Consider the following 21,757-nt stretch of genomic DNA (forward strand, 5'->3'; position numbering starts at 1 on the left):
GTGATCACTACGATGTGTGCCTATGTTTACGTCATCGAGTGGTCCGCTGCTTCCTAGCTTCCCTGCTCCCTGTAAGTATATTGTAGATTATAAATCATGCCTCTCACCTAAAAAGTAGGTGGCTGAGGATATAATCCGACAAGTTAGGACACTTTGACATCCAATATAAGACCTGGAACTGGTGAGAACGACACAAAAAGACGCTTGTTTCCCCCACCCCGTTTCTTCGCAAGGATTATGAGACATTTTTCACCTAAATGGGAATATGTGATCATCCCAGCAGTTGGCAACCTAATGACAGCTGACCTTGTACAGTAAGTGATGTTGTATTATGTTTGTTGGCTCTCATGAAGTCTGCAGTGAGTAATAATCAGTGATGCAAAAAATGTGCCGCGTATGCTTAAAATGATCAAAATAGGTATGTTATTATTAATGTACCCGTTACAATGTTACATATATACTTACATCATGTATATAAAACCTTATTGGAGGTGTTTGGATGTTTTTTTAGGGGCTTTATAGGCATAATTGAACGGCTCTCATACGCTCCATTGTAAACTGACTTTTGATTGAATATATTTAATATTTAGAATGCATAAAATAAAAAAAATCTGTCATATCTTTAATAATGATTGTGAATGATAGGCAAAATACCCAAAAAAGTGCAGTTCCCCTTTAAGTTGTTAACTACAAGAATATGTAACTGGTTGCATTTTTGAAGCAACACATTTTTTCAGAAAACCGTCTCATTTATGGTCATTTCAAATAACAATCCGAAAATTGTTTCCGAAAAAAAAAATGCTAAAAACATGTTTTTGTTAAGATTAAAACATGTTTTAATCAATTCTCGAAAATTATGAATCTATTTAGAATCAGAATAAATAGAAATCATAGGTTTGATTGTGAATTGATTTACAATCCTATCATGTGGAAAGACGCCTGCGTTGGATTTTAAAATATCGAAATTGTAATGTTCACATTGAAATGGAAAAAAAAAATAATTGAGCTGCAGTGTGAACAGAGCTTGACGAGTACTTGTCTATAATTTGTTATGAGACAAGGGAATCAATATATATTGTCTTCCTCAGAACCAGTGATTTTCAAACTGTGGTATGTGTACTACTAGTGGCATGCGGGCTCCATCTTGTGGTACCCCAAAGATTTGATTCATTATTTAAGTAGGGTTTAATTTTCCCATAGACAATCACTGTTCAAACTGTTTGTAATGTTACGGTGTAAACCAGGGGTGTCAAACGTACGGCCCAAGGGCCGGATCAGGCCCGCGAACAGGTTTTATCCGGCCCGCGGGATGAGTTTGCTAAGCATAAAAATGTACCTGAAATTTTTGAATGAAAGAAACAGCTGTTCTAAATGTGTCCACTGGATGTCGCCATAGCAATTTTTTGTATCTTTGTAGATGATGCTACATATGTACAAAATAAACCAAAACAAAATGATGTTAGTGCACCAGTCATGGAAAATTATCAAACTATATAAATAACATCCTGTAATTTGATTTTGATATAATCTTTTTTTTAAATTAATTTAATTAATTTATTTACATTTTTTATCTTGATAGACTAACATCAATGAGTTGACTGATGAACATTATTACATAATTTATTCAGAAAATATAAATAACGACAAATAAATTATACGCCGCAACATGTAAGTGTAAAAAAAACCCAACAACATTATGATTTGTACATTTGTGATTGTTCTATTTTTAAAACAAAGAAAACAATCTGAAATTGTCCTTATTTTTCAGTTATCGTGCCGTGATTTTACCAGTCTGGCACAATTGGGAGTAGATTTTTCTCTATGTGGCCCCCGATCTAAAATGAGTTTGACACCCCTGGTGTAAACAAATATTCAGTATACTTGTTTCTGCCTTTATGAATACTTAGGCCTATTACGCTACTGTATTTTGATGTGGGTCATTATGGTGGTACTTGGTTTCTGAAGTGGTACTTGGTGAACAAAGTTTGAGAGCCATCTTAGGTGAAAGACCCGCCCGTGTTCTTGTTTACCTGCGATCGGAGGATGGCACAGAGCAGTGCAAACGAAAGCAGAGTCCATGCAAACACCCACAGGCTTCCACTCGCCATGGTGAAGTCCCACTGGTGTCAAAGAGGAGAGAGACGGAGAGGATGTGAGCAGCCTGGAAAAGGCTGTAGCCGGAACATCTTTCATTTATGCTCATCATCGCTATAAAGGCCACTCAAGGTCTTCCAACGTTGCAGCTGGGCTGTGAGGCGTCCCAGATTACTGAGTGATGAAGACACATTGCAGTTCAACACGTGAATATACTAACGATTATGGCTGTAATGATCCTGGATAATTAATCAACCAGATGCACGACTGGCATGGAAGGAGGGTAGGCGGTGTTTTAGCCTGCATGCCCTTTTCAGGCAGACATAAAGCGATTACTGTTACCAAATAAAAAATCACTATCATGATTACCTGGCCTGCAAAGCGCAAGATTGATATAAAGTCGACAACTTACAAAAAAAAACCATGAATCACTCTATCAAAGTTATTCTTTATCGTTGAGTTGTGTGATTTATTGGCTCTATAAACCTTGGATGAACAGTAAGGAGTATTCACGAGACATACAATATAATAGATATACTCCTTCAGATGTAATAAGTGACAAGGCATCCTTAAAAACTAAAAGTAAATGAACAATCACTTCCAGACTTCGTTTCCATTTTGCCCACATCTGTTTCACTGTTTGACGGCCGCATGCACTATACAAGCGGCTCATTGAAGGAACATTCATTGTCATCAGGAGACATTTTCTCAATAAGACGTTTGCTCGTAAAATATCGCACATTGTAATGAGACTTTTTAAAATGTCACTCAAACCTACGTTGGCGTGAAATTGAAAATGATTAATACAAAGTCAAACATTCATTCGTTTCAGCTTCTGAATGGAGTCCACTGCTTTACATACTGCAATAGCGGTAACTACTTACCCTTACACTGAAGATCTGAGCAAGAACTGTGCTTATTTTTATTCTCAGTATATGACACTTTTAAGGCAAATTTTATGGACTAGAATATAGACATCGCCATATTTAGTCATCTGGGTGCCCAAAGCAAACCTAGTCGTTGGGCTCCTCCACCTATTAAAAACGTGTACCATGCAAGCTGCACGTTAAAGCGTGGCGAGGGATCCAAATGCTTTTAAAGTTTAAGTTAAAGTACCACTGATAGTCTCACACACACTAGGTGTGGTGAAACGACCCTCTGCATTTGACCATACTTGCCAACCCTCCCGTTTTTAGCGGGAGAATCCCGGTATTCAGCGCCTCTCCTTACAACCTCCCGGCAGAGATTTTCTCCCGACAAACTCCCGGTATTCAGCCGGAGCTGGAGGCCACGCCCCCTCCAGCTCAATGCGGACCTGAGACTGAGTGCGGACAGCCTGTTCTCACGTCCGCTTTCCCACAATATAAACAGCTTGCCTGCCCAATGAACGGAGAAGTTAAACAGGACAATACTGCCATCTAATGGATAGCCACCGGAACACTGAAATTCAAGTTTTTTTTTATTTTTTCTATGTAAATAAAATTTAAAAAAAAAAAAATAAATAAATAAATAAATAAATAAATAAATAAAAAATAATAATAATTAAAAAAAAATATATATATATATATATATATATATATATATATAGCTAGAATTCACTGAAAGTCAAGTATTTCATTTTTATATATGTATATATATATATATATATGAAATATATATGAAATACTCGAGTTGGTGAATTCTAGCTGTAAATAACCACGCCCCCAACCACCCCCCCACCCCCTACCCCCCACCTCCCGATATTGGAGGTCTCAAGGTTGGCAAGTATGCATTTGACCCATCCCCTTGTTCCACCCCCTGGGAGGTGAGGGGAGCAGTGAGCAGCACCGGTGGCCGCGCTCGGGAATCATTTTGGTGATTTAACCCCCAATTCCAACCCTTGATGCTGAGTGCCAAGCAGGGAGGTAATTTACTGTAATTAAGAAGAAGTTAGGAGCACAACTTGAGTAAAGTGTACAACTCGGGATGGGAATCAAAAACCGTTTGTTGTTTGGAATCGCTTGCCATTTTGTTAACCGATTCCGTAAACGACGATGACGTCATCACGCAACGTCAGACAGCAACATGGCTGCACCCGGGCGGAAGAAGGACTCCGCCCTGTGACATCACATGGACAAATATAAGACCTTTTGGAGGAAAGTTCTGTTGTCAGATGAAACAAAAATGTAGCTGTTTGGCCACAATACCCAGCAATATGTTTGGAAGAGAAAAGGTGAGGCCTTTAATACCAGGAACACCATTTCTACCGTCAAGCATGGTGGTGGTAGTATTATGCTCTGGGCATGTTTTGCTGCCAATGGAACTGGTGCTTTACAGAGAGTAAATGGGACAATGAAAAAGGAGGATAACCTCCAAATTCTTCAGGACAACCTAAAATCATCAGCCCGGAGGTTGGGTCTTGGGCGCAGTTGGGTGTTCCAACAGGACAATGACCCCAAACACACGTCAAAAGTGGTAAATGAATGGCTAAATCAGGCTAGAATTAAGGTTTTAGAATGGCCTTCCCAAAGTCCTGACTTAAACGTGTGGACAACGCTGAAGAAATACTGTAAGTCCATGTCAGAAAACCAACACATTTAGCTGAACTGCCCCAATTTTGTCAAGAGGAGTGGTCAAAAATTCAACCAGAAGCTTGCCAGAAGCTTGTGGATGGCTACCAAAAGCGCCTTATTGCAGTGAAACTTGCCAAGGGACATGTAACCAAATATTAACATTGCTGTATGTATACTTTTGACACCGCAGATTTGGTCACATTTTCAGTAGACCCATACTAAATTCATAAAAGAACCAAACTTCATGAATGTTTTTTGTGGCCAACAAGTATGTGCTCCAATCACTCTATCACAAAAAAATAAGAGTTGTAGAAATGATTGGAAACCCAAGACAGCCATGACATTATGTCCTTCACAAGTGTATGCACACTTTTGACCACGACTGTATTTCATCAAGAGGAGGACATGCGAGCAATATGCTGAAGCATTTCAACACACAGCATGCAATAACTATACGAATGTCACGTTTTTGAACCATGCTGACCTCATCCCAGGCAACCGCAGTCATCTGACGTAAATACAACAGGTACTAATACTGCCTTTAATGATAGCGCTATTACCTGTTAAATTGAAATGAATGCCTTATTATTTAGATGAGCACGAGGAGACATATTCTGACTGGTTTCGAAGCGGGCAGTAACAGCTCCAGTTTACGTCTGCCGCTAGCTGTCACCGCGGCAGGGAAGAGTACGACAACGAATGGCACAGAGCAGTGACTAAGTTTGTGGTCAAAAGCTTGCAACAATTTGCCACAAAGATGCTCCTTTGGTAGGTGAATGTTCAATTGGAGTCAGAGAAAAGTGGCATGTTTTCCTCCTAGTCATTATATTATACAGGTGGAACTTATAATATTAGAATATTGTGTAAAAGTCCATTTATGTCAGCAATTCAACTAATATGTAATATAGTCATTACATGCAAAGTGAAATATGTTAAGCCTTTATTTAATACCATTTCGATGATCCTGGCTTACAGGTTTGGAAAACTCCACATTTTCTGAGTTTTCATTAACTGTTATTAATCATCAAAATTATATCAAAAAAAGGCTTGAAATATCTTAATTTGCATGGTATGAGCCCACGTCATTATATTAGTTTCACCTTGTAAATCTAAACAAACATTTGCACAGTATATTGCACGTTATATTTTCCAGGCAGATTACAAAGATTCTTAAAAGTTATAAAAAAGGTTACGAAATGTTACATTCTCGTGTAATTTCTCCATGTTTTGTTTTGTTAATTTCTACATCATTTTTTGTTTATTTATTTTCGAAATAGTTTTTTATGCTTTGTGCCTTTTAACACCTCACCGGTGGCTTTGTAAGGTCATGTTAGCTCTAAAATAAACCCAATTTTGTTACGATCCGTTGCCCGTTGTTTTAGTTTGACTCCATGAGTTTCTGTTTTCCTGGGTGTGTGTTTTAGTTGCCATGACTGCAGATTAGTTTCACCTGCCTCTGATTAGTGTTCGGGACGCTCACCTGCTCCTGGCACTAATCAGAGAGCTACTTATTCCTCATTTCCGCCACAATCAGTCTGGCTTCCTTGTTTGCACTACACAACAGTGACGACGTCTGCTATTTACTTCCATGCAACCCGTTACGTTAAGTATTTCTACGATCTTTGATTCCTGTTCCAAGCTTTGCCATAGCTCCCACGCTATCGGCACACTTTTCTGTCTTTTTGTACTTTTGCATGATTTAATGGACAATAAATCAATGTCTCACCTGCACCTTGCCTCCGGAGTTCCTGCTGCATCTTGGGAGAACGATCCATCTTTTTGTTATCTTTTTTTTCCAAATAAGAATTGATAAGAGACCCGATAACAAACTTAACAGTTAAGCAAAATGGAAAGTGGAATCGGAACCGGAAACATCTTATCAATTCCTATCCCTGTGTACAGCACAGGTATCAAACTCAAGATCGGGGGCCAGAGGCCTCATGTAACTAGAGTTGCATGGCGTTCTTACTAAAAACAGACGTACGTTCAAATCCAGAGAACTAAAATTATGTATTAAAGTGTGCGCACGCACAATGCCAAGCACATTTCTTTTATACATCGCAATCAACTTGAAATCGGTCACAGATGTTGGCCATGCTTCCCTATAAATATCCCAAATCCTATTGAAAGTAGCCATTTGCTTGAGCTTGGCACGGTCTGACCAATCACAAGTCAGTAGGAGGTGATTCTTTCTCATGTTTTGATTGAACCGCATAGCGAAAAAAACCCCCAAAGTGTCAGGAAGAAAGTGAAGAAGAAGATGGATGTGCGTGGCCAAAACTGACTGGGGAAAATGAGTACTGCACTTTGTTTGAGAAAATAGTCGCTGCAATGATACGTAAACTTCAGAAGAGGTGGATCACTCTGATTTCCCCCAATATAAATATATTTGATAGAAATTATAATATGTGTTTACACAGTAGCCTGCTGCCATCAGCCAGATTAGAGTTTCATGTGAAAATGATGTTATATTGATGGGCTCTAGCCCACTTCACCCCCAACCCCAACCCCACAATACCCCCCTCCTCCCTGCCCTCCTCACCCCTGCGATCCCGAGAGGGACAATTGCGGTATAGAATGGATGGATGGAGTTGTACACATGTCTCTGATGGGCACATCAATCAGTCTGAGTAAAAAATGGCACTTTTTAATGTGAACTTTTACCCAGCATCCCCTGTGTGTGTCGCTAAAGTATTCACACCCTGTAGAAAATGTGCGTACGGCAGCTATGGAGTTGACGTGAGGCAGCACACATTTCCACGTCAACGTCAGTTTTGATACATCTCATCTTTTGCCGTGAAAGACGGCGTACGGCAGGTTTTTGTGCATACGCAATCTTTGTAAATGACGCCCCAGGTCTGGCCTGTCACACCATTTTACTAGATGGCAATAAAATCACATACTCAGAGCTCAATTTTGAAATGTTAATATTTCAATTAATTATACCTAATAATAATAATTAATTAATTTGTGATACAGGAAAAAAGCATCACCAAAGTCTTACTTATTGTCCGGTGTCTGCCCTGTCGTTCAAACATTCTTTGTGCATGTTTTACACTTAAAAAGTTTTTGTTCGTCTTTTACATTCATTTAAGTTTCAACACGTTTATCCCCGCAGATTAAGAGCATTTAATAGGAGAACGTTCATGTTTTGAAGAGCAGGCTTAAGACCCACCTTTTTGATTTGGCTTGTACCTGATATTAATTATTTTATTGAAGTCATTTGTATTTTACTTTTTATCCTAAAAGTTACGCAAGATTGTATTTATTTATTTGTATTTATTATTTATTTACTGTATATTCATTAAAAAAATATATATATATATATATATTAATCTTCATATGTCTTACTTGTATTGTATTCTATACTCATGGTTCTTACTATTTTAGAAGTTTTATTATTTTTTTTTCCAACGTTCCTCAGATGAGCCATCTGCCTCAGGGTTTATTGGCTGTATTTGTGGGGACACTTTTGTGTCAGTGTCCAGTTGGCCATGGTCTGATGACCTCCTGGTGCAGATGGCTCCTGTGATAGTGTTTACTCACATGTCTCCTCTGTATTCAGCCATGCAATCAATATGTCCATATAGTTGCTTATGTGTGTATGTTGTGTGTGTGTGTTTGTGTTTGGTATCTGTGTCCCTGAGTACGTATGTGATAAATCCTGGATAAATAAATGATAAATAAATACATAAACACATGTAAACGAAGAAGTGAATGTTTATATACGTACTACATTACCCAGAAGGCTTAGCGCTGTAGACAGGAATATGAAGTAGGTCTTAGCAACATGGGAGGACTGATTGTGCTGTTTGAGCAATAAATAGTTCCTATGTTGTTACACATATTTGTTCCTGATTTGTCTACACAAGACACACAAATACATTTTGATTAGACAGGTGACGTGCTCATTTGAGCGCCGCTCAAAGACAAATTTGAGTAGCGAAAATGACGGCAATTGGTCAAAATGTTTTTGGTGGTAGTTGTGGGCATTGGACAAAGTTGCAAGACAAAGTATAATCGGATGAGATTTAATTGGATTAAATTGGTGCGATTGTGACATCGCAAAATCCTGGAAGGACTGATATTTTTCTGGAATCTACACAAAGAAATAATGTTCCTATAACATGTGATGTTTATAAAATACTATGGCCTGACCCTGACCTGAGACAAGATCATGCTGATGTTGATACCGACCCTGTTGCTGTCAATGCTGATGAACCTGCATATGTGCTGAATATAGAAATCTTATCCTAGACTTTTTGGTGGAAATGTGTTGACTAAATCCCTCCAGTGTGCAAAAAACACTCATATAGTCTGTGTTTTGACATCGTGTGTGTATTGTCTGAGGGTAAAAATTAATTGAAACCCAGAAATTAAATGTTTCCACTGTTGGGTGGGATTAATAGAAAATATTGTGTGAAGTTTTGAGAAAAGCTGTTGTTCTAGAAATTCAATTGAAAATCTGAAACTTCAACCAAAGGTACCTTATACATGGATAATTTCTGGAGTGGTACCAGTCTGGATGATTCGCTAGCTGACCCGAGTTGAGATCGGGATGGATCACTCTTCCATGCACAGCTATGGACGTCTCTGTATAACTGACCCTGCTGTGGCCGGAAGACCCTAACCCCCTATGACTTGTTGGCTTCCAGATGGACTGGACTCCCCATTATCTATTACGGGTAATTTAACAATTCAATAATTATACACACTCAATATCCATTGCAGTCAATCACCCTTCATCTGCAGTCCCTTTTCAAGGTTTCTACTTTTCCCCAGCTGGGTTTTTTTTTTAGTTTTTCTTTGTCAGAATGTGAATTTAGATCATGGTGATCCTGTTGTGAGTTTGTAAAACCCTTTGAGACACTTGTGATTCAGGGCTATATGAATACATTCTAATAATGTAATTGATTGATTATCCCTTGCCACCCAGATTAAGTTTTACCACCTTAACGGCTCAGAGATAAGAATGACCCAAAAAAAGTACGGAAGCAGCAAATAGTCAAACCTCTAGGTGACCCTCAAACAGGTTAAACTGTGCCAACACTGAGAACAAGGACTTAACCTGATTGACTGATCTCAGCATTAATCATACTTTTGCTCAAGCAGAGAGCCCATTTTTAAAGCTTTGCTGGCAACCGCAAACTCATTTTTACACCTTTGACTCCAATATGGACATTTACCTCTGAGCTGGAGCCAAGTCATTGCGGTTTTATGACGACTCACCTTGCCAACCGAAACCGGAGTGTATGACAGGCCTCACCTTTGACTGCATTGCAAACACACTCAGGGAAAAGGACACCAGCGCAGTCGCCCCTACGGCCCACAGAACGGCTTCGGCTGAGTAGAACCTACACATGTACAAAATCAAACCGGTATGCCGTTAGAGAGCACCTCCAGAGTTTCATGTCTTCAGTCATACATGATTTCTCTCATATTATTTCCTTTGTGTCTCAGCTGTAGAGATGCCCCCCACTAGACATGTGTTACATAATGTATCACTCATCTACATTTTATATCGCTTTCACTTACTCAGACTCCGATGAATATAATAATACCAGTGAATTATTCACAGAAAGGCTTCAACTGAAACTGCTGTTTACACTGTCATCCGTATACCAAAATTTATTTAGCAAAAAATATTGTTTGCATGATTTATGCACTAGGTAGAGGAGGTTGGTTTGAAGGAATGTACGTAGATGGCTTGGTAGTTTCAGTGGGTTTTTGGCTTTAGATTGGTAGATGGATGTATGGACAGACAGGGAAGGTAGGTTTTCAAACAATCTTTTTTTTTTAACCATGGGTTTCTTTTTATCAGTAACCTGTGGATATGGTTGATAAGTTAGATAGATGAGTGAGTTAGATACGCTACCTAGATCATATTGTTATGGATGAACGGGGGGAACCTTAGACTGATAACTAATACAATCTCAGAGTGCCACAATGGCAAGTTAAAAGCATACACAAATAATACGATATAAACTAACAGCCCTATTTGTAGCTTTTATTGAATATGTTTTCTACCTAGTGATAGGTCAAACAGTGCTGAAGCATCGACACATTATGAAACAAGTAGATACTGTGTCACTTCGTAACTCAATGTGTGCTGTATCGTTTGACTGTGAAGCGCCAAACTGTGTTTTTCAGGAAGTGCTTCTTTCGGTTAATGAGTGACAGCTTGTACTGAAAGAAGTCAGAGAAGTTTGACATCTGTATTCGTCGCCATCAATGATCTACTGTAAACCGTCCACAGCGAAAGGAGTTTTACAATTGAACTAAAACAATTCATACGCACTAAACCATCCCATGTGTGATGTCTTTAAGAGTGTTTTCATGCATATTTGTATGTCGCAAGCATTAGCGAATATGCTAACATGTTTGCAACTGTCAGTGTTAGTAATATTAACTTACAATGGCATTTTTTTTGTATTGTTTCAGTTTAGTGAATTCTCTAAAACGTCACCGACTTCTGTTTCGTGTGATCAGCCTTTTTACTGCCGTGTTACCAGCACCGTTTGGAAACAATTAAGGTATGTTAAATAAACTTTTACAAATGTCTCCTTTCACAACCTATATATCTGTGGCTTATAGTCCGGTTTGGCCGGGGTCGGTTCTACGTAGGGACTACAGGGGGCAGAGCCCCCTTAAATAAATGTCTTGCCCCCTCGAATCAAAATGTCTGAAGTTGAGAAAGTATTTTTTTTCAATATACCCACAAAACGTATGTGTGACAAGTTGACCAAATTATCCGCAGTAGCGGAGAAAAAAGGGACACGCTACAACACTCGTATGATGTCACCTTCCCTCTTTTCTGTCCATCATCTGTCAGGTTCCGCTAGTCTGTGCGCACACAAACACACACAAACCCCTCCCCTCACAAAACCAGGCTACAGGCTGCAGATCGTGCTGCACAGACAGACGATGGACAGATGAAAATCTTACATCCTACTTTCACGTTTCACCATATTTGAATGGTCAGAAATACATTTTTTAGACATATTGTCTATTCAGCAACATACTTTTATAGCTGCTGGAGAATGTACAGTAAGTGATGTTTTATTATGTTTGTTGGCTCTCATAAAGTCTGCAGTGAGTAATAATCAGTGATGAAGAAAAAAAAAAGCAAACATTGTGATGCGTTTTTGAAATTAATGCGCTGCGTATGCTTAAAATGAGCAAAATAGGGTACTTAAATGATAAACGTTATTATACATGTGCTCGTTAATACATTACATACATACTTACATCGTGTATATAAAACCTCACTGGAGGTGTTTGGATGTTTTTTAAGGGCTTTATGGGCAGACTTGAGCGGCTCCATTGTAAGCGGACTTTCGATCGCATTTATTTAATATTAAGAATGCATTAAAAAATAAAAATAAAAATCCATTGTCATGTCTCTCATAGTGATTGTGAACGATGAGTAGTTTAGGTGTAATTTTTTGGGTAGTCAGACCTCAGGGGAATCAGACATGTCAGCTATGTACTGTATGTAGGCAATTAATCAGTTTAGGTAGGTTTACAGGTGGGTTGATGGATGAATAAAAGGCTGGGTAGGTAGGGAGGGGTGTTTTTATACTGAATATGTTTGAACCATATATTTTTTTAAATACTGTAGAGTAGACAGTTCAGATGTGTCAGGTTGGGTCGGTAGAGCCCCTAATAAAGGTAATTGTAGGTTAGATAGGTCATTTGATTAGCAATAAATCAGGTTAATCAGGTGTTTTGCCCTGCTCAGTGTCCGCCCTGAGATTGGTAGGTCGTGAATTCAAACCCCGGCCGAGTCATACCAACGACTATAAAAATGGGACCCTTTGCCTCCCTGCTTGGCACTCAGCATCAAGGGTTGGAATTGTGGGTTAAATCACCAAAATGATCCCCGAGCGCGGCCACCGCTGCTGCTTACTGCTCCCCTCACCTCCCAGGGGGTGCAACAAGGGGATGGGTCAAATGCAGAGAGGGATTTCACCACATCTAGTGTGTGTGTGACTATCAGTGGTACATTAACTTTGCTTTAACTTTAACTAGGTTAGGTTGGCAAGCAAATTACAATAGGTGGCTTTTCAAACATTACAGTCAAATTTCTTCAAACAGGTAAGCCTTAGGTAGGTCACACACTGTATGTCAGGTACATGGATGAATATGGTGGGTTGAATCAAAAATATGGTGAATATTGTGTTTCTGCATCAGGTTGATACTCACACTGCTAAGGACCCCAGCATTAGACCCTCTGCAATAGTCTGCATGGAGATAGCAGGGGACAAAGAACAAGTCAACAGGACAGAAGAAACAACAAAGGAAGTAAAAGAGAGCAGGTGAGGTGAAGCATTCATTTGATGGCGTTGGTACTCTGCTTGTCACTCACAAACACTCCCAGGGTGATGAAATTGAGGGGGACGCGGCGGCGGATGTTGTCACAGCAGGACAACAGCACAAGGAGGACCATCACCGTTGGCCTATTCCCCACAGAATACAGAGTCGCTTGTAAATAGCAAATAAACAACAAACACTTGTGTTCAGTATAGGAGAGTTCACTGAAGGTGTTTATTTATGCACAGTGGAGCCAGACATCTCATATACTGAGACTCACAGTGCGGTGACAGTCCACATTTACATATACGCTTTTTGCAATAGGAGTTGTTGGAAGCGTCAAACATTTTAAACAGCATCCAGATAATCAAAATTAACGGTTTTGATAGCTTACATCATGGCGTAGGTGAACCAGCTGTTGGTCCTCGTCCATTCCTTCAGAGCATCCCTGTTGTTTGAAGAGAAAAACGGAGAGGAGAGCCGCATTTAATAGAGTTGCTATTTCTTTGACGGCAGCAATAGAATCATTGCATTAAATATTAACGGAGGACGGAGCATCATGCACATGGGAGCCGAATGCAATTTATGAAAAGAAATTACTATTGCAGCGTTCCACTGTATCCATAATGCAAGACATAAAGCTCTATAACCACCGCAAGCAAACATATTGCAGAGTCGAAATTGTATTTTGTTCTTTACCATCTTGTCACACATATTTATTTTCGAAAGCATTCTTACCAATAGTCTTTAAACGCTGTAGAGGGGTGTGCATGAATCAAGCAGAAATCTGTACTTCTTCAAATTTCATCCACTATTATTTTTCAGACATAACTTACAATTTTTTTAATTTGAACAATAGTTTATTATTTAAAAAAAAGAACTTGGCCATCTTCTGAACAGATGCCTGTTTTTTTGTCCCATTTTACTTACACATGTTAAGCTAAAAAGTCAGAGACATTGAAAGAAGACTTAATAAGATAGCGGTCAATAAAATCCATCCGTTTTCAGTACTGCTTGTGCTTATTCGGATCACAGGTGAGCGAGAGACCATGCAACCATTCACACTCACACCTTTCGACAATTTAGCGTTCCAATTAACAAATAACGCATGTTTTCGAGATTGTGAGAGGAAACTATAGTACCCGTAAAAAGAGATGTCAAACAAACGCTCGAAAAACCCCAAAAACATACTGGAAACGGGGGTGTAGAGAGGACCGCGCTCAGATTCAAACCCAGAACCATCATCTTCAAGGTTTTGACAAGTTTATCCTTTTTCTCATTAGCGTCACGATCACAGCAGCACAGCACTCGTAATGTCAATCAAATATGTTACTTGCCGATGCACAAAAGAAGTCCAACTTTGTCTTCCACTGATTAATGTTTAATTTGTGGACCCCTCAGATGACGTGCCTCCAATCTTTTCTTCTGTAAATCTATATAAGTGTTGAAGAAAGGGAGGTCGAAGTGAGCAGTAAGGTATAGTGATGATGAATGGTTTAAATCTTTCAAAAATATTTTTCTTAATAGTGTATACATCCACTCCATCCCATTTTATATATTTTTTCATGATCGCTTACATTTTTATCTCCAAACCTTTCAAAATACACCCAAATTTGCACTAATGCAGGTAAATAAACAGTAGCTTAATGGGACTCTTGAGACCATCACCTGAAACCCGGAAGATTGCAACCGAGCTGGCTTCCTTACCTGTCCCTGATTGGCAATCAGAACACACCTGTTTCTGGTTGCCAATCAGAATGCTTTTTATAGGGATGGGGCTCGATCATTTTGCTTTGTACCTCCATGTTGCTTAGCTTTCCCCATGTTTCCTGTGAAGGTTTTTCCTTTTTGTGCACTTCCCTGCTACACTATTTTTCTTATTAAATACATTGTACCTGCACTTCACCTGCCGTTTCTGCATCCTGGGGTCCAGACCAACAACGCCGACATCGAAATGTAATATTATGTACTGTACATGTGGGATACGTTATGCTTTTCTATGGTTTTCCCTCAAGTTGCTGGCACAGTCGCTCTACCCACCACGCCACACCGTCATGTAACATGCTTTTAAGAATAAAAACAAACTTTTAGATAAAAAATACTGTAGGAAAACACTACAATAAAAAGTATATAGTTGTTGTTTTTTTTAAACATGAAATAACATACGTACCTTGGAGAGTGGACTTCTACGGCATCTCCTTCCAGCTGTCAAACACACAATCAGCAGCTTTTCCATATTTTCATGGATACATGTCTGCCGTTTAGATATTATTTTAACAAATTAAGCTGCCATTAGACTCATTCTGCTGCAGTATGGTGCAAATTAGCAGTGATTCGCTTAAATTTGATTTATTTTAATTTTTTTCATTGAATATCAACTTTTTCTTCTTACTTCACATTAACTTTCTTCCTCTCATAGGTTGGAAAAAAAAGTTATGACGATCTATAGCTATAAATTAATGCTAGCGAGTAAGCCCTGATGTTTTGGTTAAATCTCTTGGGTTTTATTGTTAAATTTGTGATACCAAATAATGGTTGGACACTCTTCTGACTCAAATGTGTGGCTTGCAACTAATAACATGACAATTAGAGAGACTTTTAATCCCTTGAGCACCATGTCTACCGTCAAGCATGGTGGTGTAGTATTATGCTCTGGGCCTGTTTTGCTGCCAATGTAACTGGTGCTTTACAGAGCGTAAATGGGACAATGAAATAGGAGGATTACCTCCAAATTCTTCAGGACAACCTAAAATCATCAGCCCAGATGTTGGGTCTTGGGCGCAGTTGGGTGTTCCAACAGGACAATGACCCCAAACACACGTCAAAAGTGGTAAAGGAATGGCTGAATTAGGCTAGAATTAAGGTTTTAGAATGGCCTTCCCAAAGTCCTGACTTAAACGTGTGGACAATGCTGAAGAAACAAGTCCATGTCAGAAAACCAACAAATTTAGATTAACTGCACCAATTTTGTCAAGAGGAGTGGTCAAAAATTCAACCAGAAGCTTGTGGATGGCTACCAAAAGCGCCTTATTGCAGTGAAACTTGCCAAGGGACATGTAACCAAATATTAACATTACTGTATGTATACTTTTGACCCAACAGATTTGGTCACATTTTCAGTAGACCCATAAGAAATTCATAAAAGAACCAAACTTCATGAATGTTTTTTGTGACCAACAAGTATGTGCTCCAATCACTCTATCACAAAAAAATTAGTTGTAGAAATTATTGGAAACTCAAGACAGCCATGACATTATGTTCTTTACAAGTGTATGTCAACTTTTGACCACGACTGTACATATCTGGCGTAACTGACTGTTTTGACATTGGCAGAAGTGCGCACTCTACTATAGCATTTCTGCTTTTATTGGGTTTTATTTACTCAAAGTTTGTGTATAGACCACTTTTGCCAGTAGTTGACGTTGCTGCTGTGACAGATTACACTCCAGTTTAATTGGCAGATAGCTGGCTGACAGCAATTCATCTCGCCTAGAAAGGTGTTCCCTGGTGTAACGGAGCCTCACCAGTAAAGAAACGCGGAGATGATCCCGACAGTCACCAGCAGCTGAATCATCAAAGTCAGGTAGACTTTCCTTATGAAACCTGTTGACAGAGAAATCCACAGTGGAAGCGTAAGGACAGGGAGAGAGGGAGGTAACATGAGCCGGGCCGACAAGCTGTGAGAAGCAATATGAAGGAAGGCATGTTTATGATGCACAGCATTTCATTAATGCCCTGCATCCAAGCCCACTATTTTACTCTCATTTCAAAAGATTGGTATTGTGCGAGAGGTGATTGCAGCGGAGATCCGGGAAAACAATTTGCAGTTTTACATCAATTTTAACAAAACACCGCCAAGCAAACGAGGCAGTAAATATCGGTTATCCTTATTCAGCTCTGAAAGGTACAAACAAACTGTGTTTCTTTCTGTCTATAACCCTCCATTACCGTCGTCTCGTAGGAGTTAGGAGTACTCACCTCTTCGAATGGCACCGTCTGCAAAAACACTGTCCTCCAAGCCGGGAGAATAGTTGGGTGGAGCTGGACCAACTGCTGCTGCTTGTCCTTCTAAGTAGACCATGTTGTCATAGGAGCCAGGAGGGGTCACCACTGTGATGCCACCCTTGCCCACCTTGCTCGCACAAACAATAAAGGTCAGATAAAGTTGTCAACGTTTGGGGAAAATGAGGTTATTTATCACAGTTAGGCTAATAGTCATTTCTCTGCCAATCACAATTTGTCAAAGGGCATATTTTATTTTCCTAAGTCACAACAAGAATCCTGGTGATCTTAAAAAAAACAACACTTAATGCTTGTGGTTGCTGAGGTCAAATGCCTGAGGAATATGTGCTGTGATTGCACCAAGGTTGAAGAGCTTGGGTGTGATTGGACAAACAGATGGTTTTATTGCATGTACAGTATACTGTGATCTGACAGACATAATTAAAGTTAAAGTTAATGTTAAAGTCCCTGTGGTCGTCACACACACACTAGGTGTGGTGAAATGTGTCCTCTGCATTTGACCCATCTCCATGTCCACCCCCTGTGAGGTGAGGGGAGCAGTGAGCAGCAGCGGTGGCCGCACTCGGGAATCCTTTTGGTGATTAGTTTTCATTGTGTGTACATGAATCTACAGGTTGTTTTCATGATATATGTATGTGAATGTACATACAGATTGTGCAATGTGTTTATGTGAAAGGACAGATCGTTTTCATTGTCTGCACATGAATCTACTGGTTGTTTTCATAATACGTGTATGTGAATGTACAGACAGTTTTTACAATGTGTTTATGTGAACGGACAGATAGTTTTCATTGTGTGTATGTGAATTAATAGGCATTGTTCTAATAACGTGTGTATGCAAATGGGCACCATGGCGTGTTTCAGTTTTTATTGTTCGTATGTGAATGGATAGACCAATATACCTTTATTCATTCCACATTGGGGAAATTCCTCCGTTGCAGTGGAACATGCACGGCACAAGCAGGAAAAAATAAACATGACTAAAAATAAACATAAGTTTTATTTTGTGCGTATATCAATGTATACTAGGAAGGGGATTCATTGCAGTTTACCTGACACATGAAACGTGACATATTGGGTGGGGTGTGCACTATCCAGTTTAGACACCAGACGGCAGTAGAGTGTGGAATTTTTAAAATGTGTTTTTTGGCAATTTCAAGAGTCAGTTGCTATGTAGAGTGGGGCTTTCCATCATTTTCAGCAGACTGCATTGCAAAAGCATTAACTCCCCACCCTTCCTCTTACATGAGATCCACCCAGGAATGGTGCCATAGGAATCCCTTCCCTAAAAACAGTTCTTACTAAGCATGTATGTGAATGTACAGACATGTTTTATCCTGTGTTATGTGAATAGACAGAGTTTTCACTGGGTGTGAATGACTATGCATTGTTTTTAATCCTGCTACTATGCAAACGGACGACCAGGAGAGTTTCAGTTCTCTGTGAATAGATGAACCGTTTTTCATTATGTGACAATGGAAGGCACAAATATAACTTTATTTATCCCACATTGGGTAAACTCCTATGTTGCAGTAGAAAATCTATAGTACAAACAAGAACAAAAAAACATGACCAAAAATAAACACAATTTTCATAATACGCAAACGTAGAGACCGTTTTTATTATGTGTTTCTGTGAATGGACAAACACAGTTTTCATTTCCTGTATGTCAGCATACAGAACGTTTTTACCATGTGAGTATGTGAATGGACAAATAGCTATGTTCACTGTGTTTGTATGTGAATGAATAGACAATATGCACCTGATCTACTAAAGGTTTGCGTGTACTAAAACACGTGCAAACTTGATTGGGCACGCACAGTTCATCCACTAGACTCGTGCACAAAGGATTCCGTGTCTTAAATGAGCAAAATACCAAAGCACAATCCATTTAGCGTGTCTGTTTCCATGTACACGCAGAACATATGCTGATTATTAACGCCTACCATACTGGGAGGAGGATATGCAAATACGCTCACAGGGTGATTTGTCAAGGCTAAAACTGTTTTGCGGCTGCTGTTTTGTATCTATATTTAGCATGTTTGAAAGATGTTTGCTAACTGGCACAGTTATACACAAATGGATGTGCCGCGGTCAAAAGGGGGCGATCGGTGCAAAGAGAGAGGGGGTAGAAAGAATCATACGTGCGTGTCTGCACCACTTTTGCGCTCGTTATCAATTGTACACAGTCTTAGTAGATCACCTGCAACATGCCCAACTCATGTGTCTCATGTGAGTTGAGTTGAGTTTGAGTTTATTTGGAACATGCATGCATACAACATGATACATCACAATTTCCAGTTTCTCTATTCAACATGTTCCAAAAGGAGTAGGAAGAAGCAGAGTTTATTTAATCCTACCCCTTTTCCTTTACATAGCAGTTGCTAAAACTTTTGTTCACTTCCTGTTCTCAATTTATTCACAATATACTCCACAAGTAATAACAATACAAATAAATAAATAAATAAATAAATAATTATTAGTGAAGTAAATTATATTTCATCTGGTGAGAATAAGTAAGATTATCTAGAAAATGAATGGATGGATGAAATAAATTCAGAATGTTTATCATGGTTCTTCTTCTTTGTACTTTGTAAACACTTTAAGTTTGAAGAGTTTCTTGAAGTGGATCATATTAGTACATTGTTTGAGTTCTTTGCTTAATCCATTCCATAATTTAATGCCACATACAGATATTCTGAAGGTCTTGAGTGTTGTACGTGCGTACAAATGTTTTAAATTACATTTTCCTCTAAGGTTATATTTCTCCTCTTTTATTGAGAAGAAATGTTTTATATTCTTGGGTAGCAGGTTATAGTTTGCTTTGCACATAATTTTAGCTGTTTGCAAATTCACTATGTCATGGAATTTCAGTATTTTCAATTCAATGAATAGTATGTTCTCTATATCCAACATAATGTATTATTCTAACTGATCTTTTTTGTAACACTGTTAATGAATGAAGTGTACTTTTGTAGTAATTTCGCCTTATTTCTACACAATAACTCAGATATGGTGACACTAGCGAGCAGTAGAGAATATAGATTGGTTTTTGGTCTAGAAGATGTTTTGTTTTATTCATTATTTACGTGTTTCTTGCTACTTTATGTTGTATATTTTTTACATGAGAATTCCAGTGGAGCTGGTATGTGCGTGCAATTTTTCTGTTTGCTCATGCTATTTAGCCCTTTTTTGGTCATCGAAGTAGAGTCCTTATGTGTTTATGTGAATGGAGCGACATATATTTTCATTAATTCTTTGTTTATCTGTGAATGAACTGGCATACGCGTCGATAAGTGGAAATATGATTAAAATAGTATCCAATACATAACAGAGAAATTTGAGGTAAAAAAAAAATCAAACGTATGCTAACTTCAAGTGTTCTACCACTTGCATCACTCCACCATTCAAACCTTCAGCATTAATGTAATTTATTAAAACAAGAACCTCTTTTATTGTACAAGGATATACTACCAAATATTAAGTGGTATTTGAGGACAGAGGTGAGACTGGTACATGATAGTTTTGGCTCATTCTAAACCAATCTACTTCAGGGTTTCACCTGTTAAATCGAATCTAACATTCTGTGAGAGGCTGCTGTATTTTGTATATATATATATATATATAAAAAGTCAATAGATTCTTAAATGATATCCAAGACAAGGACGGCCAAGATCAAGAGCAACACACTCCAATCAAGTTTCCTCACTACCACTTAACAGTTACCTTGCGGGGACTAAACTGCGCACATTTTATTTTCTCCACTCTTCACCACAAGAGAAGAAATGAGTTTATAGATGAATGTGTAAAAACATAAACAGCAAAAGCTTATTTTTTTAAAAATCAATTATAATTGAATATTGATTGATAACTTCAATGTTACTACTGTACCTGATAGGTCTTTCCGGTGTATGAAATCCGCCCATCATCATAAGGGTTGTAAGGTGGAGGCTGAGGTCCGTATCTATCACTTCTGCTACCGTTAGCCTGATCCATTCTGCTGAAAAATGATAAAGAAAAAAATAAGACGCCATGAAAGCAACACTGAGACTCTGCTTGCTTAATCGAGTCATACATGCATACTGAATGTAGGCTCTGTACCGAGGATGTCGTTGTGGCTTGTGCAGCCCTTTGAGACACTTGTGATTTAGGGCTATATAAATAAACATTGATTGATTGAATAGCTACATTACCTGATATTTGCATGAGAAGGAGAACCAGACAAGATTTCCTTTTATATGTATGCAAGGACAGTCATTCATCATGACACATATTCATTATGACTTCTCTTCTGCTATAAAAAAAAAAGCCTGGATAGACCATGGCCACTTTATTAATTATCACCTGCATAACCAAATACTATTACTGATAGATTTGTAATCAATTAGGTGATTGACACGGTCAGAGAGGCATTCAGTCAATAACATGCTTATTATTGTCCACTATACAGAAAAGTTTTTGATATACAGTAATACCTCAACTTATTGGCTTCAATTGGTTCTGTGACGCAGCTCTTAACTCCAAATCTCCAGCTCAGTGGCCTTGTGGTTAGAGTGTCCGCCCTGAGATCGGGAGGTTGTGAGTTCAAACCCCGGGCGAGTCGTACCAAAGACTATAAAAATGGGACCCATCACCTCCCTGCTTGTGTTACATGTGGTAAGTGCTCTGTTTTCCATTGTTCACTCACCACAGTCACTTGTGAGCCAGAGTCCCACAGAGCTCTAACCTGCTGACCTTGAATATGGCAGTCAATTAAATATCTCCTTCCAACTAGT

The 21,757-nt window shown here is 38.8% G+C and overlaps 1 protein-coding gene across 3 annotated transcripts in view; it reads right to left on the bottom strand.

Annotated features, from left to right (window-relative positions):
* Positions 1-21,757, bottom strand: part of zgc:110410 (uncharacterized protein LOC553618 homolog) — a 32,679-nt gene that overhangs the window by 2,747 nt on the left and 8,175 nt on the right. The window contains exons 3-10 of one of the 3 annotated variants that reach the window (XM_062064297.1): positions 20,874-20,979; positions 16,938-17,091; positions 16,484-16,562; positions 13,354-13,407; positions 13,015-13,105; positions 12,852-12,889; positions 9,913-10,000; positions 2,031-2,120 (exon numbers count right to left, since the gene is read on the bottom strand). In XM_062064297.1, the coding sequence (XP_061920281.1) occupies positions 2,031-2,120; positions 9,913-10,000; positions 12,852-12,889; positions 13,015-13,105; positions 13,354-13,407; positions 16,484-16,562; positions 16,938-17,091; positions 20,874-20,978 (699 nt within the window). In that variant the 5' untranslated portion in view covers position 20,979. Of the gene's footprint in view, positions 1-2,030; positions 2,121-9,912; positions 10,001-12,851; positions 12,890-13,014; positions 13,106-13,353; positions 13,408-16,483; positions 16,563-16,937; positions 17,092-20,873; positions 20,983-21,757 lie in introns of all 3 variants that reach the window. The other 2 variants (XM_062064296.1, XM_062064298.1) reach the window with 2 other exon arrangements.

The sequence above is a fragment of the Entelurus aequoreus genome, linkage group LG11 (assembly GCF_033978785.1).
Source record: "Entelurus aequoreus isolate RoL-2023_Sb linkage group LG11, RoL_Eaeq_v1.1, whole genome shotgun sequence".
Lineage (NCBI taxonomy): Eukaryota > Metazoa > Chordata > Actinopteri > Syngnathiformes > Syngnathidae > Entelurus > Entelurus aequoreus.